At 30.5% G+C, this 25,195-nt stretch overlaps 5 protein-coding genes across 10 annotated transcripts; 3 read left to right on the top strand and 2 right to left on the bottom strand.

The window, feature by feature from the left end:
• Positions 1-1,065: 1,065 nt before the first annotated feature.
• Positions 1,066-4,209, top strand: LOC130666589 (uncharacterized). The gene is made up of 3 exons (XM_057467718.1): positions 1,066-1,633; positions 2,243-2,300; positions 2,700-4,209. The coding sequence occupies exons 1-3, from the start codon at positions 1,506-1,508 to the stop codon at positions 3,963-3,965; spliced, it is 1,452 nt and encodes a 483-aa protein (XP_057323701.1). The 5' UTR covers positions 1,066-1,505; the 3' UTR covers positions 3,966-4,209.
• A 716-nt stretch (positions 4,210-4,925) lies between these two features.
• Positions 4,926-7,922, top strand: LOC130666624 (NADH-ubiquinone oxidoreductase subunit 8). Of its 2 annotated transcripts, none has more exons than XM_057467808.1 (5): positions 4,926-5,088; positions 5,247-5,502; positions 6,710-6,902; positions 6,973-7,188; positions 7,746-7,922. In XM_057467808.1, the coding sequence occupies exons 1-4, from the start codon at positions 5,043-5,045 to the stop codon at positions 7,102-7,104; spliced, it is 627 nt and encodes a 208-aa protein (XP_057323791.1). In that variant the 5' UTR covers positions 4,926-5,042; the 3' UTR covers positions 7,105-7,188; positions 7,746-7,922. The 2 variants fall into 2 exon arrangements, with proteins under 2 accessions (XP_057323791.1, XP_057323799.1); XM_057467816.1 differs by lacking the exon at positions 7,746-7,922 and adding an exon at positions 7,448-7,592.
• On the bottom strand, positions 7,597-12,294 carry LOC130666590 (E3 ubiquitin-protein ligase UHRF1-like). 3 transcript variants are annotated; one of them, XM_057467734.1, is made up of 9 exons: positions 12,068-12,294; positions 11,323-11,414; positions 10,644-11,251; positions 10,225-10,573; positions 9,044-9,226; positions 8,768-8,924; positions 8,494-8,701; positions 7,951-8,373; positions 7,597-7,876 (listed from the first exon to the last, which is right to left on the bottom strand). In XM_057467734.1, exons 2-9 carry the CDS (start codon positions 11,404-11,406, stop codon positions 7,654-7,656), a joined length of 2,235 nt encoding a protein of 744 aa, XP_057323717.1. In that variant the 5' UTR covers positions 11,407-11,414; positions 12,068-12,294; the 3' UTR covers positions 7,597-7,653. The 3 variants fall into 3 exon arrangements, with proteins under 3 accessions (XP_057323717.1, XP_057323726.1, XP_057323734.1); XM_057467743.1 differs by having other exon boundaries at positions 11,323-11,455; XM_057467751.1 differs by lacking the exon at positions 12,068-12,294 and adding an exon at positions 11,520-11,526.
• A 1,634-nt stretch (positions 12,295-13,928) lies between these two features.
• Positions 13,929-17,957, top strand: LOC130666617 (fumarylacetoacetate hydrolase domain-containing protein 2A). Of its 2 annotated transcripts, none has more exons than XM_057467785.1 (7): positions 13,929-14,085; positions 14,297-14,457; positions 14,533-14,694; positions 16,117-16,333; positions 16,389-16,723; positions 16,790-16,877; positions 17,002-17,957. In XM_057467785.1, exons 2-7 carry the CDS (start codon positions 14,342-14,344, stop codon positions 17,062-17,064), a joined length of 981 nt encoding a protein of 326 aa, XP_057323768.1. In that variant the 5' UTR covers positions 13,929-14,085; positions 14,297-14,341; the 3' UTR covers positions 17,065-17,957. The 2 variants fall into 2 exon arrangements, with proteins under 2 accessions (XP_057323768.1, XP_057323777.1); XM_057467794.1 differs by having other exon boundaries at positions 13,968-13,986.
• Positions 17,003-24,816, bottom strand: LOC130666605 (MICOS complex subunit Mic60). Of its 2 annotated transcripts, XM_057467762.1 has the most exons (15): positions 24,595-24,816; positions 24,167-24,246; positions 24,042-24,089; positions 23,446-23,661; positions 23,313-23,380; positions 22,937-23,044; positions 21,919-22,129; positions 21,050-21,458; positions 20,845-20,979; positions 20,511-20,739; positions 20,081-20,239; positions 19,747-19,850; positions 19,473-19,660; positions 19,192-19,387; positions 17,003-19,101 (listed from the first exon to the last, which is right to left on the bottom strand). In XM_057467762.1, the coding sequence occupies exons 1-15, from the start codon at positions 24,646-24,648 to the stop codon at positions 19,090-19,092; spliced, it is 2,217 nt and encodes a 738-aa protein (XP_057323745.1). In that variant the 5' UTR covers positions 24,649-24,816; the 3' UTR covers positions 17,003-19,089. The 2 variants fall into 2 exon arrangements, with proteins under 2 accessions (XP_057323745.1, XP_057323754.1); XM_057467771.1 differs by lacking the exon at positions 22,937-23,044 and having other exon boundaries at positions 24,595-24,815.
• Between the last annotated feature and the right edge of the window lie 379 nt (positions 24,817-25,195).

Raw genomic sequence — 25,195 nt, forward strand, 5'->3', positions numbered from 1 at the left:
ATCATCCGAGTCCCATAAATATTTAAAAAGTATATAGAATTCTTAAATTCAGGATTTCGTTAGGTGCGGCCCAGCCTTAAGTTGATGGAAAGTTTCACTTCAAATTGACGGCAAGATTTTCTGTTAAATTACATTCAGATGACGGCAATAGATTTGCATCAACTTGCACCGAAGTATTATCCAGCCGAGGCTTGCCAGAAACTTGTCATTAACTTAGCCGTGTTTCACTGCAGAACTTGTCGAGCAATTATATTTAGAGTGTGACTATCAGGGTAAACTATGCTATTAGGGTGCTAGCAAACCTAGTTATCTGGGTCTCATTGTTAGTTTTTTTTTTTTTTTTTTTTTTTTTTTTTTCAATACCCAGATAGCCAGGGGTGTTTTGAGCTAGAGTTTGCTTTTATTTGGTCGCTCACCCGGGAGTAGATCTCAGAGTTAAAAATTCCCAAATTGACAACAATTTGCAGTTATCAGGATACCCTAATTAAACGAAATGATTAAACAATTTTTAATACTTTCAAATAAATTTTAATCATATTTCTAGAATTGTAAAGAAGTATTCAGTATAATTAAAACTTTTAAATATTTTTATTGTATTTTTAAGATTAAAAAGTATTAGCCATGATGAAGGGTTAGTTTTTCAAACCGGGTTTATTTAAAATCTGGGTTTAAATTATCATTGTTGGCCCAAATATCCTAGCAATATTTAAACCCGGATAAAAATAAACCCGGTTTGAGAAACTGCCCCTAAAAATTTTAACTACTGACTAAATCATTTCATATCATAACCGGTAACAGAAATTCGAATATTACTTCAGGGTTTAAAAGCATTAGTCATGGTTATAAATTTGAAACCCTTTTAAATCATTTAATATTCTGACCTTTTACAGTATTAAGAATAATTTGTTGAAATGAATCGTGAAATTTAAGAAATTATTTGTAAGGATTGAATATTAATCATTTTAATCCCATTAACTCATTTTGTTTACCCAGGACCACATACTATATAATTATTTCTGTTCCAGAATTTATTTAAACGACAATGCGCCGCTCGGTGTGAACTAAATCTAGGCTTCAATAATTGGAGTGTTTGGTCGTAGCGTTCTTTTGGGTAATTAGAGTTTAAATTGCAAGTGTCGGGAAATCTTATATTCTTATGTAAAGCATCAGTTCTAGTTTTCCTCAACAACTAGAAGCATTTTCAATGTTCACCTAAACGAAGCCACACCACGTTTTTTTTTTCGTTTTTATTTTTTGAATATTTTATAAAAAGAACGGGTTTCTATGAATATTGTTGTGCATTTATAATAATCATAAATACAAATATATAAACATATATATATATAAATATATATATGTATATAATTGATTATTCAGTGTTATACTTATAATTTCTACTCAAACGCCGCAGTAGCCGGTTCTGTTTCACATTTTACTAAAAAAATTATTAAATCTTGTGATTTAAAAAGTTATTGTATTTAAAAAAGTGTAAGTTATTAAAAGTCATGCATAAATCTTCCAAACCTCATCAAGAGGACGACAAAAACAATTCGGACGTACAGGTTACCAGTTGTTTCTCGAAAAACGCTGGTGCAAATGAACAATTGGTTTTGAAACAATCAAATTCAACGAGGTTAGTATTTAATTTTTGGAGGTTATTATTATTAATTATTTTAATTATAATTCATAATTTTAAGTCGTACAAAGATATATAATTATATAGAGTATAATGCGCTGTACCTGGATAGCGTCCACATTTCTCAGCTGATCTTAATGAAATGGCAGACGTATGAAGACTAATTACTTTTAGCAAATTCTAAAACACGTGGAATTGGTCTCAATTTAAAAAATGATTTTGAGAATTGTAGACAATTAATAACTTTCGGATTCTTGTTTTCAACAAATCAATTACATAAAAAAAAAAATAAAAATATGCACTTGTAGAAAATTACAAAATCTAAGTACAGGTGCAATTTCAAAAGAATTTCTCTTTTCTGTAAATTATCGTTTTGAAAAAAATCCTACAATTGTCGGTCATTTTAAATTTCAAAAGAAATTCTGCTTCTGCTAATTTTCTAACGACATTTTAATGGGGAAGCCTAGAGATTACTCTATAAGTAGAAGCTCAAATCTTATAAAATAAATTAGTTTAATAGAGGTTTCAGTCACCAAAAAAGCCGGGTCGGCTTTTTCTTTTTGTCTTTAAATTTGTTTCTAATGTACCCGAATTTTTGTATTGCAGATCAAATCCTGCAGAGTCTAATCAACGAGCCAGCAGTAATTTGACAAAAAATTTTAAGGTAAATATAAAATATAAAATAATAAAAATGCACTTTGCTATTTTTGCCCATAAACACATTTTCGTTTTTTTTTCTTCTACTTTTTTATTCGACTAAACGATTAATAGAAAAAAAAAACTAATGTTCAAAACCCTTTGCAGAGATAAGTTCTTCGAGCTAAAATATATCAATGTATTGATCGATTTTGAATCTTATTTTATTCTAGTTTTGTTTATATTTTTTTTTTTTTTATCAATCTTCCAAGTTGGATAAATCATAAAAAATTAAATCTTTGAAACTGCAACATAACTTTTCTATAATCCAAAGTAAGACGCATCAGTCTCTCCTGTGCTGCTTTACTCTGAAAATATTAAAACCACTTTGATAAAATTAAATAAAAATATTGAAATTTTTCTACAGAGCAAACTACCGAGTGCCTCGAAGCCCAAATCGTCAAAAACATTACCAACATCCAGCAACATGGATGCTCAAACTACGACTAAAAATGATAAAAGCTCTACACTGTCCTTATCCTCCACCGATAATTCAAAACATCGTGCAATGAAAACTCAAGAGACAAAAGAGTCAGTTCCAAGCAAAGGGAGCAAAAAAGATATGTCTAAACAAAAAAATAAACATGAGGAAAATGCGGAAAAAGAGCCAATTACTTCAAATGAAGCTACAGCAACATCCAACGCTAACGGTGCCGTTGAATGTGAGATCATTTCAGAGCAATCGCAACAGGTAACAGAAGATAACTCGCCGAAAGACAACAAGGAGGATAAGTTGAATGCAGTAGAAACGCCAGAGGAGACTAAATCAACAACTGAAGCTAAGGGGGATTCGAAAAAAAATTCAAATGGTTACGAAACGAGCAATAGCACTGAAGAAAAAATCCAAGAAGACAAGCCCGTCTCTGAAATAAATGAGAACAAAGAAGTCGTGGAAACAGAACTCAGTACTGTGTCAGTTTCGCCAGCTACTGAAATCCCTCATAGCAGTGAAAATTTATCAGAGGTAGAAACTGTCGAATCCACGACCTCAGAGTCTGTTCCAGACAAAGATAAAATGCAGCCGACTGAAGATAATCTGCAGTTAAAAGAAGATGACGTATCTTTCATTTCCTACAATTCAAACATTATGTTGAAAGATGTGCAGATAAAACTCAATGATTGTCTTAAGGACAATTCAAAATTAATGGACAGTACCGACCCAAATGCTTCTATGTCTGAATCATTCAGAGATATTTCATTCGGTCGCACATTGCGGAATATTTCCGGAAGAAATTCAATCGGTCGATTGAAACATGTGACTTTACGCCAACGTCAAATGTCCCCTAATGACTCACTTTTTGTAAACACTTCGAATGTATCCTTGTCTCAGGATCGCTCGACGTACATATCAGAGTATTTCAATTCTCCGGATCAAAATATCAGTCGGTTGGATAGAAAACGCAAAATAACAGAAGATGACGGATCTGTGAAAAAATTAAAGATCGACGAAAGCTACAGTTTATTAAATACTTCACTTGAATATCTTAAAAATCTTAGGAAACCTATTCAAGTTTCCACTCCTAATACGCAAGGTTACAAATTCCATTATGATAAAAGAACTACCATCAGTGATAGCACAACTGATACTGCGGAAGAAGCTACTGAGTCTAAGAAGTGGTGTCTTATTATGTGAGACAAAATATATATTATTAATATATAAAAACGCTATTAATATAAGTTTGTAAAATTTAAATAAAACTGATATTTTTAAATAATCGATTTTAAAGATTACACTAAGATTATGTTTCACATTTGATTCATTTACAAACTTTCATGCGTAAATAAATTAGTTTTTCTTTAAAATATTGTCTACTATTGTCCTAAAAATTATTATATGTACGTTTTATATAGGTGATATTATGACCTAGATTATGTTTAAATTTTATACCTTACATTGTATAAAAATAAAAATGATTAATGAATTTTATTATTTGAGGAATCGTTTTATTCTTTCGTTATTTTTAAATAAGTACTGTAACTATTTTAATTTTTCTGTGTAAATATCAAATTACATAACAAGTTTACTGTCTACTGATTTTCTTAAGCTCAAAGTTTGATAGAAAATCCAAAATTTTTTTTTTTTTAAACTTAAATGCTTATAAATTTTTTATAGATTTTCTTGGAATGTAAGAAGTTCTGATTTTCTGTAGATTTGCTTAGATGACAAGTTTGGATTTTCTGGAAATTTTTTTGAAATGAGACAAGTTCGGATTTTCTCAGGAGCCAAATCTGATTTTCTTGAAAGTTGACAAGTCCTAATGTTCTATAAATTTTCTTTAATCATTTCATATTTATATATCGCCAGCACCGGCCGGCATAATGTCAGCGAATGTTGAAGTAAAATTTTCGCGGCCAGTTTCTGTCCATTCGACTGTGTGTTGTACAGCATGAACTACAGGTGGCGTAATTTTACGCCTACTTCTAAAAAAAAAAGTTTACAGAAAGTATTACCTCTAAGTTACAGGAAAAAACTTCAAAAATGGTTACTTTTAAATTGACAGAAAGTTACCAAAAATTTGGCGGCTAATTGTACACCAACAATTTGCAGTCAACTTGACGTCCTGTTTCAGCTTTTACTGAAGGTTAGGGATAGTGCTGACGACGAACCACTGCGCATGAATATATATATCAAAATTACATCAAAGAACACAATCAAAATCTCTTAGAAGTGGATCGTAAAAATTAAACTAATTTAAAAAAACAACAAAAAATGGCGAGCATTAGAATTCTAAGAAGTGTAGGCACTAATTTGTTTAGTAAGTACTACATTTTTGTAACATATTCGTATGACATTGCATTAATTTTGCATAAATTTTTTCCAACTATTTCGGATTACTTGAATTTGAACGAAAATATAATTAGTAGTACAATTAAATAATGAATGTTGATAACATTGGCTATAATTATCTTTCAGCACCGATATCGAAGTTAGTACCGAGAGCAACAGCTGTACAACCATCGAGGAGTAAATATTTTATTATCACACCAAAAGATGATCCCCATTGGCCTGATGCTTTACCTGGTGAAGCGGACACTGTTTATGCTCGAGAGTTAGTTAATGGAATGATGACTTCATTGCAATGTTTTTTCAAAGAGCCTGTGACAATAAATTATCCGTTTGAAAAAGGTCCCTTGAGTCCCAGGTTCCGAGGTGAACATGCTCTCAGAAGGTATTCAAAACATAAATTGTAGAATTTCTAATTTTATTTACTTATTCACGCCAATCGACTTTATACATCTTATTTAAAGAAAAACGACATTGGACCTCTTTCACACTCAGAAAAATAAGCGAGACTATTTTTGTTGCACTTGTAGAGTAAATGAGAAATTTGAAACAATTTTTCTCGGATATGAATGAGAATTTTTGAAAGTACGAAATTTTTAGCCCTATTAAGGTTTCAAAAAACGCTGAAGACTCTATTTTTGGTTCCCAGTATTTGTCCGTGAATTAAATATGATTGAAAATCAGTTGACTTTACTCCTCAACCATTACAAAAGTAGTGTTTAGTCTAAAACTGTACATGAACGAGTGGAGAAAGATAGCAAAGAATCTCCGAAGAAATTTATAGAAGTACAATAATCATTAACTAAATCCGCTGTCCTGTTCCCCGGCCCATAGTACACTTAGCTTTTTGATAATTGAGATATAAATTGAGATGTAAAAATTTTAGCACAGGAAATTCAACGTTCAAACTCCAGGAACATACTGTTAGAATAGAAATTAGGTGATATTAAATGGTCAATGCGATTTAAAATTTGGTCAGCAGTCTGTGCGCTGACCTGCATGATCTTAAACCCGGTTTATTACAGACAAGACTAAAATGTTCCAGTATTTCTAGGAAGTCAATCTGGCCATTTATGGTTTTGTAGAAAAATAGATCAGTAACTTGAGGGCCGTTCATAAAATACACAAAATTTTACCTTTTTAGAACCCCCACTCCTTCGTCATGCTATGTCACATTTTCTGCAACCCCCATATCAATATTGCCGCACAATTGATAGACCCCCCTCCCGTTATGGCGGAAATATATACATAGAAACATTTATATATTTACAAATATGAAGCGAATGACATTCTATCGTAACAAAAAAAATTAAATTAAAAAAAAACCGAGAGAAACGTTTGCAAAATTGTTTGATGAGCTGCGAATGTCACGTTTCTTTAGACTTCCCGACCCTCTTGTCACAGTAAGTGACACCTCCTCCTCCCCCATAAGTGTGAACGTATTTTATGAACGACTCCTTGTCTTCTGTGGGAGAATTTACTGATCTTACACTTCTTCGACTTTCATATTTAATACCTCAGAGCGCATATACAATGTAATATATTTGCAGAGCTTGATCTGTATTTTCATACAGTTAATTTTATTTAATTAGATATCCATCAGGAGAAGAGCGATGCATTGCATGCAAGCTTTGCGAAGCGATTTGTCCTGCTCAGGCTATAACAATCGAAGCAGAAGAAAGAGAAGATGGTTCTAGAAGAACAACTCGATATGACATTGATATGACCAAGTGTATTTACTGTGGATTCTGTCAAGAAGCTTGTCCTGTAGATGCGATTGTCGAAGTAATTATTGTTGCAAATTAATGTGGTTAAACTAATTAGTTTTGTTTTTAATGTTTGATATTTTTCTTAGGGTCCCAACTTTGAATTTTCGACCGAGACGCATGAAGAATTATTGTACAACAAAGAAAAGCTATTGAATAATGGAGATAGATGGGAAAGTGAAATTGCTAGCAATATTCAAGCTGATCATTTGTACCGATAAAAATATTACTACTGGTCTTAGTTATTCTGTTTCAATGAGTATAAACTACTTAGTATTACATTTCATTGTCGGCGATGACAACAGGTAAAAAAATGTATATAAAGTAAATAAAAGTTTCGTTAAATAAATTCATCATATTTTTTAATATATCATCAATTAGTATGCGTTCATTTTATTTTTCATGCATCAAATAAATTAAATTTTATCCCTCGACAAAATACCCCCCGATGAAATATCTCCGGACATAATATCCCCGACAAAATATCCTATCAGCAAAATTTCTCTTTGTTATTTAAATGTTATATTTGTACTATTCACAACTAATTTGGTGCTTGTTTTTCAGGAAACGGTGGGAATTTATGAATAAAAAATAACTACCTATTTAGATTGTTAGTTTTTCAGGAAAATTGTGAAAATTATATCTCAAGATATTTTGTCGGGGGATGTAAACGCGCATTACCAATAATCAACTTGAACTTTTAATATAAAAAATTTAATTTTATTAACAAAAATATCATTTTATTTTATAAATACTAGTGTCATTAATTACTAGATTCTTCCACTACCATATCCTGGAAATAAATTTTCAAGAGCTTTTGCAAGTGGTTTATTTACATTCGCTAACAGAGTTTTTTTTATAGGATGTCGACAAACAGGACATGTGTAGACATCAGCTTTGAAACTTCTTTGCATACAATTTTGGCAGATATTATGCAAACATTTGATTGTTATCGGGTTCCATACTATTTCTAGACAGCAAACACATGTAAATCTATAAAAATAAAATATGTAATAAATCATACATAAATTATTCATTATCTAAGTGATTTTCAGTGTAATCATTACCTGTCAATGACGTTGTTTATAAAGTTAACTTTTCCTTCAGGAAGTAGAGAGCAACAATCTTTCCAAACTTTCTTGTTAAGCTTATCGCCATTAATTAACTCAACCAAATCCTGTTCCAATTCATAATGAATTTTAGGTTTTTTTGAATCGTTTTTTTCATCTTCTTTCGCTAATTTATTTCTCTTGCGTTTTGAATGTTTTTTCGGGGGATTTATTTCGCTTTCTTTTGGTTTTGTCATCGATATCTTAGTAGATGAATCGTAGTCAATCATTCGTAAGCCCAAGTTCTTGACTCTTTGTTTTCCTTCAGAGGTCCAAGGAGCAGGGGTAGAGTCATCTCGGCGTAAAAGGTAACGCCAAATAAGAAAACCGCTTTTTCCTTTTTCCGGAAAATATTTTACTACTTTATAAATTCCATCATATCTATAAGAAATGAAAAAACTATTAAAGAAATTTATTTAAAATTTACAATAATGCACTGGTCGTTACTCCAGGTACTTTTAAATTTCTTTCGATAGAAAATTGTACAGATCATCAACTAACCGAAAACCTTCTTCGGGTGCATACATTCGAGATTGTGGATGTTTCCTCATTTTCGCAGCTCTTATAACTCGAACAGGAATTCCTTTTTGCCAGTCTGTTGCAGTAGCACCTTCTACATCGTTAAATTGAGCATTACAATTTAACGCAAGTGCTTTGTTCATTTTTGTTAATTTCTGATCACTACTTTGTGCCGCAGTTCTTTTGTTTCCTAAAATTATTTCATTGTTGTAAAGCAAAACAAGTATTTATTTTTAACTAATTGTTTAAAAATTACCTGAAAGATCTCGACCACCGGATCCAGTATATAAAAATTCATCTCCATTATCAACATCGTCTTCATATCCGCCTGACAAAACCAGCGAATATGCACATTCATTTTCTCTGCCGTGAATTCCTGCTACGTGAGGTCTATGTAAGCCAGCTTCTGATACCTAAAGAAATACCTGAATTTTTATAAAATTCAATCCGCCCACGACTTTTTGAATTGTAATTTTACTAAGAATTTAAATCTATTAAAAATTTTAAAAAGTGGTCGTGATAAAAATCATACTTGTAAACGATACTTCCAACTCATCCCAACTTCAATTCCTGGAACAGGACCTTTATGATTTGTTGGAACTATTGTACATTCTTTTATCCTACTCATGCATCCCATTCCTCGACCCCAATCCTTCTGACCTTTTTTTAAGTCTACTATAATTTTCTTTTTGCTCGACTTTAAGTTTTCTCCCATCTAAAGAACAACAAACACTTCTTTCATTATTTTTAAAACATTTGCGTCTTCATCTGCTGCTACATTCAGGAACGAAAATTTATTTTTTTTAAATAATTAGAATCAATAATTATGTGGATTCTCTCTCCTATAAGATGAAGCCATGGAATAATAGAATATAGCCGAGAAATTTTTAAAAATCATCCAGAAAAAATTTGAAAAACTTTGAACCGAAATATCGCTGAGAATTTTTATAACGTTGACGCAGTTCAAATGGAGACAAAACAGTGTCTACGTAGATGAGAATTGGTCTGGACCGACTGCCCAGGATCCTCTAAATCTTTCATCCTTATAAAAAATATGACGATTAGATCGGCCATATTAAAAAATATAAAAACAATTCAAATGAAAACAGAGATTTTCAGTTTGTAACAGTGTTACGTTCTGGCTTCAATTATATTTAAATATAAATTTTAGAATTTTTTTTTGGCAATATATAATAAAACTTTGGCCACTCCGATGAAGAAAAATTCTTCAACAGAGTAACTAAAGCAGATAAGCGATTTCCGCGAACACCGTCGTGGCCCGTAGTCTAAACTCATGACGAGGCATGAGACCCGGGCCGCGACGATGTTCTCTAGGGTAACCTGAGATGCGACGTTGGACGATTTATAATTTTATAATTTTTTTGTACTGGATCTGCGGAGACAGAACAGGCAATCAGCCGACGAACATCTAAGGCCCCAGACCTCTATCCAGTGACCGACTGACTTTAAATTTTATGTTTTATTTAAGAATATACTTAAATTCATTTAAAATTTTGTATTATTTAAATTTAAACCCTTCAAACAAAATTTAAAAACTATGAGAGTCGAACAGTGACATCACAGGAGGTCTATAGATTTTCCAATGATGTCTACCTGGGAAATATTTAATTCTTATTTAATTAAATAATAAATAATATGAATTAACATTTAGTCAGAATGTTACAAACAGCATTAATACAATAGAACACTCACTTTAATTACTAGATTATCGGGTATTTTACATTCTGGACAGTACCAATCATCCTCAGGAACTTTGTCAAGGGGCGGATTCAAACATTTTATGTGATAAGCTTTATCACACTCATCACACAATATTATTTTACGACTGTTTTCTTTTCCTAAGCAAACATAGCAACCGCATGTTTTGCACTTCTGATTTATATCGTCATTACAAACTTTACAAATTATCGCAATGGGTCTTTGCTTGTCATCTACTTCATTCAAAGATGAATTTAAACCTCCGCTCAATAGTTTTTCTACTTTATAAATTTTTTTTCTTGAATCAACTTTGCAGTTTTCAATCCTCACTTCAGTGGCACCACTAAGAATAATTTAATTAGTAAATAATAATTTATATTGCTGTCTATCATTCAATTGTTCATATTTTTTACCTGCCGACATGAAGAATTCCTACTAATTCTATACCACGTCTGCTTTTATTCAAACTCGTTACTGTAAAATCGTACCAATACCCAATTTTTTTAGGCTCGTCTACGTTGTAATTGACCATAACTCTATCATGAACTTTTATTTGATCCATACTGAGACAGTGTCTAGCCCGTGGTCTGATCATATGTTCCCTTACGTCAAAAGGTTCAGTATCTGCCAAAAACTTCCATTGAACTCGATAAATTAGAGACTGTCTGCTAGTGTCTTGGTAAATATTTTTGACTATCGCTTCAAACCAGGCTCCATTGTCCTCATTAATGCAATCAACTGGATCACCTGATTGATACTGACAAGTCTCTGGTTGTTTGATTATAATAGACACGTTTTCCTCTAGAGGTACGGATGCTGAATGACATTTTTCATCACTGGGCTCAAGATCTTCTGGACTCTCAGTTTCTTCGGTACTTTTTTCAGGTTTAATTAATAACTGGACAACTTCGTGATGATTTAGATGATAATCGAGTACTCGGTAACAATCTTCTAACTGTTTGCCCCGATAAAATAATTGAATTAATGGAATTCCAATGGAAAAAATTTTCGCTACTTGTGCCTGGAAATTTAAAAAGTGAAATTTAGTTTTAAGTCATAATTATTATGATATTTGAAGGCATGATTAAATACCTTGAAGTCACGAATGCTGAGAGTCTTTGATATTTGCAAGTTTTTTTCGATTTTTCCATCGATTGTCCGAATGATAACGAACATGATGAGATCTTTAGAAAAAAAAATGAGTGATACTGAAGTTGGCTGACGTCTAATAATTTTTTGAATTTTTTTAAAAACGATAAATTATAAAAAAATATTTTTAAAAATTCTACTTGTAGTTTTTTTTCTGATTGATTTGTTGAAAAAAAAGTGTGTTAATTTCAGGATCATGTGAACGAAGCAGATGAGACAACTTATAAATTTGAAATGAAGAAAATAATTCAAATAATGAAAGTTTTAAAAAATTCAAATTTTTATTCTACTTACGTTTTATTTATTTATTCAAAAATTTACAGTTGTCAGCTGCATTACACTCATAAATAAATACATATGTATTTAAGCATGAGTGCGTATGTACCTGACAATCAGCAATTGTTTAAATTTTTAAATAAATAAATAAAATATAAGTAAAATAGAAATTAAAAAATGCGCTTAGATAATTGAAAAGTCAGTATGCGAATTTTTTTGAATTTCATTATTTAAAGTTACTTATTTTAAATTTATAAATTGTCTCATATCTGCTACATTCGCATTCATATTTAGATATTTCCTGGAAAAACAATTACGGTTAAACTGAACTATTGTTGGTGTATTTAAAAATCAATGTTGTTATTTACTAAAGTAAACAGAGATTTTAGTTTGAAAAAAAAATTGTTTGTACCATAAACTATCAAAAAAGATATATATCGTAGTGTTATTTTTCTCTGAGTAAGTTATAAAGAAATTGGGATCATTTTATTAAGAGTTTTTTGTATTATTTTGGAGTCTGGTAGTAAGATGTTGATGTTGTGATTAAAACTGAAAATTTTATTAACTGTTTTTGTGGACTCAATTTAAAAAGAAATCTAATAAGTGGATCCGTAGTCAGCTTTGCAACTACACGGAAATTTACACCGGAATTTGACTTCAAATTGCTGCCGTAGATTTTTGCATATTCAAAAAAGTAATGAGAACCCAGATAGCCACCTTAACCGCAAATTAACTTCAATCTACTGCCGTATTCTGGCCAATTTAAAGAAAAGTGTTGGAGAGCAAGCAGTTACCTTTAAGTTGACAGTAAATTGTCTGTAACTTGAATTCAATTTGACTACAAGTGTTACTGTCAGACAATGACGTTAAGTTGATTGAAAGTTTCATTTCAAATTGACGGCAAGTTCTTCTGTCAAATTATATTCAGATGACGGCTGTAGATTTGCATCAACTTGCACGCAAGTATTATCTAGCCGAGGCTTGCCAGAAACTTGCTGAGCAATTATATTTAGAGTGTCGCTATCAGAGAAATTTTCTTTCTTTTTGCTGTCAAATTGTCGGCAAATTCTGGCAGCAAATTTCAGGCAATTCCAATGTCAAATTATTGTCAATTTCTATATAAAGTGGTTATTGGGGTAAGTTTCCTAATGTAGAAAAGTCCGAAGTTAACGGAAATTTGACGAAAAATTCAAGGAAACTTTTGTAAGTAAACTTCTGCTAAAGCAAACTGTGCTATTATGAGCAAATTTATACGAAAGAAAAAACTGATTTTTTTCTAAAATTACTAAAGTTATTAAATAAAAAAATTTGTAATTAAAATGAATCAACAATTAGTTAAAATTATGATCCTGAAGTTAGCAGATAATTGACAGCTTTTGAATTTTTTGTCAACAATTCAATTTTTAAAATACTAAAAATATGCACATGTAGAAAATGAAAAAAATTGCAGTTGCAAATTTCATAATTACGTTTTTTTAATTGATCATTTTTCAAAAATCAAAAAATTATTAGATCTTAACTAATTTCAGTATCATTTCAAATTCACACCACCTAACTTTGTTGACACTGCAAAATAATCAATCCTTTTATGATTCAAATAAAAAGAATAATCAGCCGGTTAAATTTAAATTTCCTCAACTGAAATACTCATTGACCTGCCTTTATTTGCAGTAAATTAAATCTTCTGTCATTAATTACAGAAATACAGTTGTTACTTTCAAATCAAATTTTATGATCCTGAAGTTAACAATTGAATGAAGGTGGCAATTTTTTTTTACTTTACGAATTCAAAAACAGACATCAATTATCAAAGGCATCATATTTTATTTAAAAAAAAGAAAAAAGAAAAAATCGTACTGTAAAATTTTGAATCATCTTTCAAATTGTTTTAAGTTAATTATTAAAAGTTTTGTAAAAATTAATTAGTTTTATTACTTAATTGATAGAGCAAATCGAGAGCAATTTTTTTAGCAAAAAAAAATGTATAAAATATGAAAATTTTTCAAACTATAGCAAAATTACATTTTTAATAATTAATTTTTCAAAAAATTAATTGTTAATTAACTAGTAATTATAGAAGTGGAGCAATTGCAGATTCTGAAAAAGCATTTAAGGAGCAATTAATTGAGATATCATTTTATTTAAAAAAAAAGCATTCGCCGCTAATTTTATTCCGGTATCATCTTTCATGTTATTTTAGAAATGGTACAAATAAAATTTTTTTTACCGACATGGAACATTTTAATTCATAATTTTTTATTGCGCCACCTAAAGTAAATTTTAAGGAGTTCTGATCCTGATACACTGCCTACGAAAAAAAAATTATAAATAGTAAAAATATACAATTTATTAATAGTAACACTAAACAATTACACTGATAATTACATAGATAACAATTCAACACTGGACGATATCAATTAAATCATTATCGTAAGATTATATTTATCATACATATGTAGTAACATATTTATCATATCATTATTTTTATATTATCCATTATTTTGTTGCGTAAAAATTTTTAATTCACGAGATAAAACTTTCGATACTAAAAAAGTTTTCGTAAAATTAATTGAACAATTTAATTTCAAGACAGTTCTTAAAATATGATAAATTTTTTGAAAATTTTTAATTATTTTTATAGATAAAAAATATTTTTTAACTCAAACATCAATAAAATTTTGTAAATATGTTTTACTGCGGAACATTACAAAGACTGGGTCAAAAGTACTTTATAAAATCTAAATTTACTTCAATTTCAAATTTGTCGAAAAATTTTTCAACTTCAGGAGTTCAAAAGATGAGGTATAGATTCAAATTTTTCACAAAACACAAGTGACCTTGATAATAATTGTTCTCAAATTTATTTTTACTTAACAGATTTGTACAGTTTACGAATAAAAAAGGCGGACCACAACATCTTGGTGTACAATTGAAAGCTGGCGGTGACATTATTGCTATTTCGTCTATAGATTCTAGAATACCGAATAACTTGAGAAAATTTTTGGAAGGTGGAGAAGTTATTCAAAATAAAGCCAAGCGGTAGGTTAATATTAATAGACTTTTGAAAATTGTGGGAAAATTAAATGCATATACAAGATTTATTACAGTTTTAAATATCACTAACTTTCAATATTATTGACTAATAAAAGAATACCTTGATTAAATAACTGAATTCGACCGAATTAAAAATTTTAATTCTGCTCACTTCTGTTGAATTCTGCAAAACAATTCAACAATTGAAAATTCTGTTAAATTCGTTAAGACAGAATTCAAAAATAATTTTCGAATTGAACAGAATAAAACCGATTTAAAATTTTTGAATTGGTTTCAATTCGGTTTAATTCAGAGTCAGAACCAGAAATTCGCGGATTATTTTCGAATTAAACAGAATAAAACCGATTTAAAAATTTGAATCTGTCTTTATTCAGCTTAATTCGAAGTCAGAACCAGAAATTTGAGAATTATTTTCGAATTAAACCGAATAGAATTATTTAAATTCGTTTCAATTTGGCTAGATTCTTGTTTTCCTGCCGAATTAGACAATTCATTTTCAAATTAGGTACCAAATTAACAGAATTTATCTGAATTATATAGAATTAAAAATTCAATTTTATTTAATTCGATCGAATTCAGTTGTTTTTGTCAATACATTTATTCTCATGAAACGAAAAATACATTAGCAATGAATGGAAACTTTTACAGTTTCTTCTATCAACTGTAAATTTTTCAATTAAGAACAGTTGAAAAATAATAAGTAACTGACATTTTAAAGTTTCATTGAATTTACATTAAAAAAATGATCAAAACAAGCCATTCTAAACTCATGTACCTGAAGATCGGAACGTTTTTCGCTGAACGAAAATAAGAAAAAAGAAATGAAAAGTAAAAAATCTACTGGATCTAGATTTCGTAAACGTTTCGCACATTACCCGAAAATGACAATCCATCCCCGACCACCCCTTAAGTCGACAAATGTCATGAATTATTTTCATTTTCGTTGCGTGAAAAACGTTCCGATCTTCAGGTGCATCTAAACTCTTAAAAACTTTGCAGCGTTGTCAGTTTTGGCGGTAAATAATTCCATACATGCATTAAAAAATAATTTTCATATATTGTTGATCTACATGTTTGTATTCTTAAATAATCTCTCCTACGTAACAAAACAGGCAGAAACTCTAATTTTGATTTGAATAATTGATTACAGTTCAAATAAATTTGTTTGTAAAATAAGCAAGCAATAAAAGTCTCTCTTGGTTTTTAACTTTTACCAACCAAATCTCTGATAATACGCGCTGACGTCATACATTTCTGATTGTTTTGTCAACATAGTATCTATCGATAGGTCAAAAAAGGCAAAACTGCTATCTTATAGATTTCACAAAGTGGTTAATTCTATGTCTATATATTTTGAGGAAAAAACCGGCCATAATTTGATAGATTATTTAAATTTCCTTTTTTCAGAATTATTGTTGAAAGTCGTAGCGTTATTCCAGAAGCAGAGGTAAATTTATTAGCTCCTATAAATCGAATGGACAAATTAGCTTGTGTTGGCCTTAATTACAGCGGGCATTGTTCAGAACAAGGCATTGAACCACCGACAAGCCCAGTAATTTTCAGTAAATTTCCCAGTAATATTGTTGGCCCAACAGATGATATCGTACTGCCTTCAATCTCTGATGTGAGTAGAATATAATATTTAATTTTATAATTGTTTAATGTAATTACTTTATCAGAAAGTTGATTGGGAGGCAGAGTTAGCGATAGTTATTGGTAAGAGCGGTAAAAACTTGAGTACTGAAGATGCCGAAAATTGCATCTTTGGATACACTGTAGCTCAAGATGTTAGCGCTCGTGATTGGCAAAAAGGTAAACGTAATGGCGGACAATTTCTTCTTGGCAAAGCGATGGATACTTTTTGTCCTCTTGGGCCTGCTGTGGTAACTAAAGAAACTATAAGCGATATCAATAATTTATCAGTTCAAACTTGGGTTAACGGAAAACTCAAGCAAGACGGGAACACAAGTGAACTTATCTTCAAGCCTCGTGATATCGTAGCATTCATTTCTCAGTAAATATTGATTTAGATTTTCTCTCATTTAAAAGTTGAGCTCTCCATTAATGGAACGAATTTCAGATTCATGACTCTACTACCCGGAGATGTTATTTTGACGGGAACTCCAGCAGGAGTAGGATTCACTCGTAATCCACCAGAGTTTCTTAAGGTAATATAATTATTTATAATATTTAATTTTTGATCAGTAATGAAAGTACGAATAACAGAATAAATTTTTTGATACTGTTGCTAAGTAGGAGTCGAAAAATATTAAATAAATTTTTTGGTTACAGAAAGGCGATGTTGTGGAAACAGAAATCCAATCTATTGGCCGTTTAGTAAATCACGTTAAGTAATAAAATTTTGTATAGTATAGATATATACTACCGACAGAAAGTTTTATCTTTGTTGTAAGTCAATATAAGGTGAAAGACCTAGTACCCAATAAGGTAATTAGTACCCGATTAGTTCTCTGACCGGATATTAGTTCCCTGATCGGTTATTAGTTCGCTCCCTGCTTAAAAAATACGATAGATTCTTATGCTGTACGTATAAGGCCTAATACTTAACTGTATCACTTCTCATAGAACTCATTCATTCTTATAGAATCATTATGGGAATTTATTGGATTCTATGAAATTTTCTCAACAGGAATGATCGGGTACTGCGTCTCTTACCTCACTATCGTTTTAAATTATTTTACTACATTTTAATCAATCGCAGTGGACCATACAATATATAATGATAATTCACTAATGCATTTATATAATAATAAGTCAGAGCATTCCTAAAATTCATTGACGAATTCAAATCATTTTGCAGTCGAATTCTATTAACTCGGAACTTCCCCTCAATCTTGACCCCCCTACGGGCTACGCTGTCTCCCACCGATGCTATACATTTGTACTTATGTTCCTATGTACTTCATGTAGATGAAAGTGCGCATGCGCTCTAGTTTATTCTTTCAAGGAGAAAGGGCATTCGATAAGTCGGAATTTCCGCTCCTCCGTAGACTAAATGTCAAGTTAATGAAATTCGGCTGCAAATTTTCCTAATCAGAGTATTACAAATGCTTCTAAACTTTCTGTCGGTAGTGTACGTTTATATAAATTTAAAAAATTGTTTTTGATAATAATTTTCTAAAAAGATGAACATTTTATACAGTATGGTTTTGTGGATAAATGGAATATTACATTATTTTAATTTTTGTATTATATTATGTTGTTATAAAATATAATTTTTAATATAATTCCATGTTTATTTTTTCATCATTCCCTAAGAAAATTTATAATTCACGTAAAAACAAAATTTATTACGTGTACACTGGATGTTTAGTTAACTGGATTACTAACTGTCAAAAATGCTAATTTATTTGTAGTTCTTTCTAAAATGTTGGAATTAAATACTGTAACATTCTGACTAAATGTTAATTCATATTATTCATTATTTAATTAAATAAGAATTAAATATTTCCCAGGTAGACATCATTGGAAAATCTATAGACCTCCTGTGATGTCACTGTTCGACTCTCATAGTTTTTAAATTTTGTTTGAAGGGTTTAAATTTAAATAATACAAAATTTTAAATGAATTTAAGTATATTCTTAAATAAAACATTAAATTTAAAGTCAGTCGGTCACCGGACAGAGGCCCGGGGCCTTAGATGTTCGTCGGCTGACTGCCTGTTCTGCCTCCGCAGATCCAGTACAAAAAAAATTATAAAATTATAAATCGTCCAACGTCGCATCTCAGGTTACCCTAGAGAACGTCGTCGAGGCCCGGGTCTCATGCCTCGTCATGAGTTTAGACTACGGGCCACGACGGTGTTCGCGGAAATCGCTTATCTGCTTTAGTTACTCTGTTAAAGAATTTTTCTTCATCGGAGTGACCAAAGTTTTATTATATATTGCCAAAAAAAATTCTAAAATTTATATTTAAATATAATTGAAGCCAGAACGTAACAATACCTAAGATACTGGGGAGTATTTGAGTGAAAGAGAGTAGATAGAATACATTTATTTCAATTTATAATTAAAATACTTATATTCGACTCGATGAAAGAGTATTGGAATATGAAATATTCTACAAATAAGTAAAATTTTAGTACAAGGAAACTATACATGGTTCAAATAGTGATTCCACAATATAAATAAAAAAATTATCAACGATGAATTGCTACTAGTGAACAGTAAAAATTTCAAAATTTAGTCGCAACAATAAACTATGTTTTCAACATTATATTCAAATATACATTACTATTTTTTTAAATTATACAAATGTCTATTTTTTTTTAATGTGTGGAAAATTCAAAGCGAATTGATGCCTGCGCTTGTCGTTGGCAATACAGTGAAGCACAAAACTGGATGGTATTCTGTTAAGTCACTAATGTTCAACCTGTAAGCAAAATAGACAAATTTGAATTAGATCACAAGGTAATGATTCTTTAGAAGTATAATTATTGCAGAAAGCTGATTACTAACAAACCTTTTTTTGGTTATCGCTACCCAGGAATAAAAGTCCTATAGCTCCGGTGTAGGCGATCAAAGTGTCTACTGCCTGCTGTGTTTCCAACAAAATTCTTGTTTCGTTCATCCAATCCTTAGCTACGCTTCTTGGTGCTCCGCTCAAAAGATTCATATATTTAAGACTCATTTTAAAATTTCCTCGATCTAGCCAATATCTGAAAATACAACAAAAAAAAATATTGTACATAAAATATAAATTCAGGTTTCTACCAACAAAAACAATAAAATATGTAGTTTTACCTCGCACGGTTCAAAATGTCGTAAGTATCGAGTTTATTGACATCAATTGGTTCATCAGATAACTCTTTTTTTGTTATCGGAGTTTCAGCCTTGACGAGTAAAAAGTTCTGAAGATAACTCAAGAAGTAAATGGGTAAAGATGCGCCTTCTTCAGGAACAAGGGCGAGACGTCTCGCCATATGCTCAACCTGGAATTTTTAAATTACAAAAAATTTTTAGCAATAAGACAATAATTTTTGTTAATAGATACAAAAAATATATTCCTTTAACTAACCTTCAAAAATCGCTCCCTTAAAGCATTTTCTGGAAAAACTCCTCGTTTTACAGCTTCCTCGGGTATCGCAGCAAGAGTTGCTTGGACAAGAGTATCTTCTTTTGCTATCAAAAAAGTGCGGGAAATTAGAGAACACACAGAAATACAAAAATTATAATCAGTTTCCTAAAAATATTTTTCAAAAACTCTATTTTAATGAGCGAATCCCGATAATGTCTATAGTAGGAGTGATATTTTGTACCTATAATGCCTTTAAAATAAGTAGATCAAGGCCCTTATGAAATTATTGGGTGCATTTGTTTCGGTGAGAAGAAGAAAAAAAATAAAAACTTACGAGCAACTTTTAAAACTGCTTTTATCTCTAACTCTAGTGGTCTTAATGGTTGATCACCCAAAATACTGTGTGGAGTAGCTTTTACTGCTCTTACTAATGATTGACAAGCAGCCCAAAGTACCTGTACTTCACATGCTCCTTTTTCTTCTGACAAGCGCACTAAAGATAAAACATCAAATAAATAAAATTGCAGTGTCTGTTTGTAATTTTAAAGTAACAGATTTTTACTGAATGTGTAGGAAAAAAAAACACACAATTTTTAAAATTTTTGTCTGATTAAGAGCTCAAACTTTTACAGTATTTTTTTTTCGTCTCGAACAATATTTTTCATATAATTTTTGAAAAGAATTACCGATTTTTTTCATCTGAATAAAATAAATAAATTAAAAACCGTTGAAAAAATTATCATTAATTACTAATCTGTACTTACACTTAAGAGCTTCATCTAATCCACGCAATCGACCGACAATAACTCCAAGTTGAGCCTTATAATTGCTCGATTCATTCTCCAGTTGTTCTTCGAGAGTATGATTTATTAATCTCTGAGTTTCTTTTTCTTTCAAATCAAGAGTTTCTTTCATTTGATCCGCATTGACCTGCGCTTGAAGCTTCAGTTGCTTCCGAAGCTCTTCCATAAAAACTTTTCTTTCCTCTAAAAGCTACAAAAAATATCAATGTTAATTAAAATATGTTCAGATTAAGATAAAACTTTCTGGTTTGAGTTCAGTTTTCGGTTCTAAAACATCGGAAATTTGAATATTAACCTTTTTAGCGAACTCTTCTTGAAGAATTCGTTTTTCTTTTTCTATTTCTCGGCTGACAACTTCATCGATTTTACTTTCACTTGCTCCCTCTCCTGTCGATCGTAATGCAGCTTTTAATTTTTCATTTCCAATTGTCTGAACAAAAAAAATTTTTCATTGAAAATAGATTGAGCCTTAAAAAATTATAATTTAACCCTTTGCTAACCTCAAGTTTGCTCAATTCTGATTCCAGATGGTTGACTTTATTATACATATAAAGTACAAAGAGATCAAATGCTTTGTCATTAATAGGAAAAAGTCCATCGCTAACATTTATATCCGGGAATAATATTTGAAGTTCCTCGTGGAAATTTTCCCTGGCAGTTTTTATCTTATCCCAGTATTTCTCAGCAATCTTTACGGTGCTTTGTTCTTCTTCGAATTGCTTTTTACGTTTCTCAATTTCATTCAAAATATTGTCTGCAAATTTGCGAGCATCTGACTTTAGTCCCTCGGGTACATCAAATTTGGAATTCACAAGACTTAAGAATTTTTTTATTTCTTGTATGACATCGGCTGCGTTCTTATCAACTTGTTGGGTAATTTTTCTCTTTTTTTCGGTCTCTTCTCTCAATCTATAATTAAGCAAGAAAAAATAACAGATAAAATATTTTTTGCGGGCCTCGTTATGTTTGGCTGAAGAATTCCGTTCACGCTGTGATATAAAACATGAATTGAACGGAGATCTGAAGTATATTATACTATTTAGATACTAGCGCAAAGATAAAAGATGCATTTAGGGAAACAAAAGTTCAATTGGTTCGAAATTAAATTTTCAACTCAAGCATTTTAAGTTCAATATTTGAGCGATACCCCGAGAAACTTAAATTCCTTTGATCTTTTATTTACCGCACGAAAAATTAAATGACATTGACACTCTAAATCCTCAGTGAGAATTGTGAGGTCTACGTGCGAACTCTTCATCGATTTTTAATTCTAACGAAGCTCTCGAAACCCTCAAAAAATGAATTATCGTTTTCTGGACTTGGAAAATTTTCTACATTTTAAAAATTTTTTATTAAATAAAAAAATAACCTTTCCCATATTGACGATGAGCGAACAGCAGACGCATTTGCGTCAATAATTTCTACGACATTTTTGTTGTAGTTGTGTATCACTTGAATAGCATTTTCATAATCACTTATTGCTTTTGCAGCTAATTGGCTACAAGACTTTTTGAAATCTTCTAGGTTCGTAGTCTTCGATTCATTGATAGTTTTAGGAGATGAACGAGAATTGTCGTTGCCTAAAAAAAAAAAAAAGAAAAACAAATTATTCGACGTATTCACTGTAATTACAATTAAATTTCAAGTGTCCACTTGAGACACAGTTTCCGAAACCGGTGTTTTTAATGATTCTGTAGGTCAATTGAAATTCTAAAATAAGTAAAGATTCTTCTAGTGGTTGATTCTATTATAAAACGGGCAGTGTTACAATTCTACTCGCAACATCTCTACTCAAGGGAAAACAACTTTACTCAGTCTAACTCTACTCACAGTTTTTTCTGCTCAGGTTTAACTCTACTCAGTTATATCTTTACGAACTTTACTCAACTTCAACTAGACTCAGTGACAACTCTACTCACAAAGAATTGGTATTTTATCAATAGGCTAAAATATGTAAGTAAAGTTGAAGCTGAGTAAAGATATAACTGAGTAGAGTTGAACCTGAGTAAAAAAAAACTGTGAGTAGAGTTGATGCTGAGTAAAAGAAAATGTGAGTAGAGTTGAAGCTGAGTAAAGATATAACTGAGTAGAGTTGAGGCTGAGTAAAGATCGAGTGAGTAGAGTTGAAGCTGAGTAAAAAAAACTGTGAGTAGAGTTGAGGCTGAGTAAAAAAAACTGTGAGTAGAGTTGGGGCTGAGTAAAGTTGTGAATGAGTAGAGTGGTAACTACTTCCCTTGAGTAGAGATGTTGTGAGTAGAATTGTAACACTGCCATAAAACGTATAAAAAAATACGAGATTGGAGTAGAAATTCCCCAGTACATTAATGATGCTTTTGATTTATTATTATTTTATCTATTGCAGTAAAATATAAAAATAAATTACCTACCAACTTCTACTCCGTCGCTTTTTGTTTTTTTCTGTTTACTATCAGTGCTGACCAAATTCTCGGATCTTTTCTTAGATTCGATTGGCGCCTCAATTATTGCCTTTGAAGCTAAGAATTTTAGTTATTATGATTAATGAATGATATTAGTAAGATTATTTATGTAAGCATGCAATAATGTGAGTATTAGTTTTACTTTAAGTTCATTCCTTTATAATTTTAAGTTATTATTCAAAAAATTGTTATAAATTATTATTTTTTTTTAAACATTTTATGCATAAATACATCTAGCAAGTTTGAAAATGTCAGTAAAAAAAATTTTTCATGTAGTAAATATATACTTACAATTGATACTAATTTTCAAATATTATTTTCTTACCTTTTTTTTCATCTTTCACTTTTGTATTTTCAGTTTCACTTGCAGTATTAAAAATTCCGAAAGTCAGGCTATACAAAATAAATTCTGTAAGATCAAACTACATTCAACATAAAGAAAGTTTTAAAATTCTTACGTTTGTTTCAAATTACTGAAGAAATCTTGAATATTAGCAATAAAAGAATTTTCTTCAAAAAATATAAGTTTTATTGTTTTATCCGTTCCAGGAATCCATTTTTCAAGAAAATTCCTAAAATCCGTGTTATTTTTTGCGTACGCCAATATCGCAAACGTTCCTAAAGTGACTGAACTAATAGCCAAGACACCGATTCTGCTCTTGCCGCTTTTATTGCTATAAATTTTAACAGTATAAAGTTTTGTTTTACTCAAATTATAATTCATTAATGTATAAAGATTGTTACACGACCGATGATCAGAGGACAATAAATACGCCGGCAATCGATCCGAGCGATAATTGATTTGAAACGCAATTCATCTGAGTAACCATTGATTGAATGATATAAAATTGTATAGTAGTTTATCCTGAGAGTACTTAATTCTGAAGCTAATAGATTTCACTAGATAATTTTTTCAGTACCATTGCAATCGTGGGTGTGTTAACATACTACTGTAATTACACACAAAACCTTTATAAAAAAGGGCACAGGTTTGTGTTTGGATCAATTGTCTTCGGATCAACGGTTAGGTAATCGTATAAAAATATATTGATACCTTTGTGTGTTCTGTGATGAATATCTTACGATTAGACGATTCGATAATCTAAAAATTTATTTATTAACAATTTTAATTAATAAATTTTAACTCAATATTTAATAATAATTATAATAATTAATTACTTATTCCCATTATTAGCACAATTCTGCAACGTTTTACACTTGACTGTAGAATACAACTTTGAAGTGTCAAATTTTTCAATCTGAAAAATCCATAACATATGTATTGAAACTAAATTACATGCAATAGATCACAGAATAGTGAAATATTTGAACAAGTTTTCTGTCATTATCAATTAGCGAATAATATAAATTACTCGGATTTATAAGTTTGTAACTGTAAGAGGTTAAGTTTGACGTTTTGATGTTTAGATTAATATTTTATGGCTTTAATTTTTAAAAAATATTTTTTTTGGCAGTAAAAAATTATGGGAAATTAGTTGTAAATTTTTTAGATGTTATCATAAATAATTATAGTAAAAATCATTCATCAAAACATGTTTTTTTAATGTTATATAAATACTCTATTTTGACGTATAATTAATACTCACTTTATAGATTTGATAAATAAAATTATTTGAAGATTTTAAGCCGATTCGATACATTTTTTTTTGTAGGAAAATCAAAATTAGTGAATAGTGTAATGCCTGTTAAATTTTAAACCTTTTTTTAGTAAATTATTGAAAAACAGATTGAAAAATTATATTAGATAGTTTTTAAAAATGATTCTCATCGTTACTAATATTCGCGTTTCGCTGCTTGTTCTTTCTTTTAAACTGAAAACAGCTGATTCAATTCTTTTTTTTTTTTTTGCATGGTACGAATGACAGAGTAGGGAAGGAAAATCGATTTTAGTTAAGAATCGACTTTTTAGGACAGAATCGCAGAGTCTCAAGTCGATTAATAGGAGACAGATTACCTGTAAATTGACAAAAATTTTCAGCAAAAAGTTTCCTTTCATTTTGTCCTCTGGTGTCGGCAGTAGAATTCAGAAAAACTGAATCCCCTTTAATGATTAGACTTCTTTGCGATTTGGTGGTAAAGAGACGTCAACTGACGTTTAATTTCCTAACAACAGAATGAGTGCAACGTAAAGTGCAAAGTTACAGGAAGTTGACTGCAATTACTCTTCAGTATTTGCTGGCATTTGAC

Source organism: Microplitis mediator, chromosome 1 (assembly GCF_029852145.1).
Source record: "Microplitis mediator isolate UGA2020A chromosome 1, iyMicMedi2.1, whole genome shotgun sequence".
NCBI lineage: Eukaryota > Metazoa > Arthropoda > Insecta > Hymenoptera > Braconidae > Microplitis > Microplitis mediator.

What these genes read in the sequence shown, in the direction of transcription:
- LOC130666590 (XM_057467734.1), bottom strand. Translation starts at nt 11,406, where the DNA reads ATGTTCGTTATCATTCGGACAATCGATGGAAAAATCGAAAAAAACTTG. An exon ending in GGAATTCTTCATGTCGGCAG is followed by an intron (nt 10,574 to 10,643) that starts GTAAAAAATATG and finishes AATTATTCTTAG; the next exon opens with TGGTGCCACTGAAGTGAGGA. An exon ending in CCGATAATCTAGTAATTAAA is followed by an intron (nt 9,227 to 10,224) that starts GTGAGTGTTCTA and finishes GTTGTTCTTTAG; the next exon opens with ATGGGAGAAAACTTAAAGTC.
- LOC130666605 (XM_057467762.1), bottom strand. Translation starts at nt 24,648, where the DNA reads ATGTATCGAATCGGCTTAAAATCTTCAAATAATTTTATTTATCAAATC. An exon ending in ATTAGATGAAGCTCTTAAGT is followed by an intron (nt 20,240 to 20,510) that starts GTAAGTACAGAT and finishes TTTTATCTTTAG; the next exon opens with TGCGCTTGTCAGAAGAAAAA. An exon ending in AGCAGTTTTAAAAGTTGCTC is followed by an intron (nt 19,851 to 20,080) that starts GTAAGTTTTTAT and finishes CTTTTTTGATAG; the next exon opens with CAAAAGAAGATACTCTTGTC.
- LOC130666589 (XM_057467718.1), top strand. Translation starts at nt 1,506, where the DNA reads ATGCATAAATCTTCCAAACCTCATCAAGAGGACGACAAAAACAATTCG. An exon ending in AAACAATCAAATTCAACGAG is followed by an intron (nt 1,634 to 2,242) that starts GTTAGTATTTAA and finishes TTTGTATTGCAG; the next exon opens with ATCAAATCCTGCAGAGTCTA. An exon ending in ATTTGACAAAAAATTTTAAG is followed by an intron (nt 2,301 to 2,699) that starts GTAAATATAAAA and finishes ATTTTTCTACAG; the next exon opens with AGCAAACTACCGAGTGCCTC.
- LOC130666624 (XM_057467808.1), top strand. Translation starts at nt 5,043, where the DNA reads ATGGCGAGCATTAGAATTCTAAGAAGTGTAGGCACTAATTTGTTTA. An exon ending in TGTAGGCACTAATTTGTTTA is followed by an intron (nt 5,089 to 5,246) that starts GTAAGTACTACA and finishes ATTATCTTTCAG; the next exon opens with CACCGATATCGAAGTTAGTA. An exon ending in CTGTAGATGCGATTGTCGAA is followed by an intron (nt 6,903 to 6,972) that starts GTAATTATTGTT and finishes TATTTTTCTTAG; the next exon opens with GGTCCCAACTTTGAATTTTC.
- LOC130666617 (XM_057467785.1), top strand. Translation starts at nt 14,342, where the DNA reads ATGTTTTACTGCGGAACATTACAAAGACTGGGTCAAAAGTACTTTATA. An exon ending in ATTCAAAATAAAGCCAAGCG is followed by an intron (nt 14,695 to 16,116) that starts GTAGGTTAATAT and finishes TCCTTTTTTCAG; the next exon opens with AATTATTGTTGAAAGTCGTA. An exon ending in ATCGTAGCATTCATTTCTCA is followed by an intron (nt 16,724 to 16,789) that starts GTAAATATTGAT and finishes AACGAATTTCAG; the next exon opens with ATTCATGACTCTACTACCCG.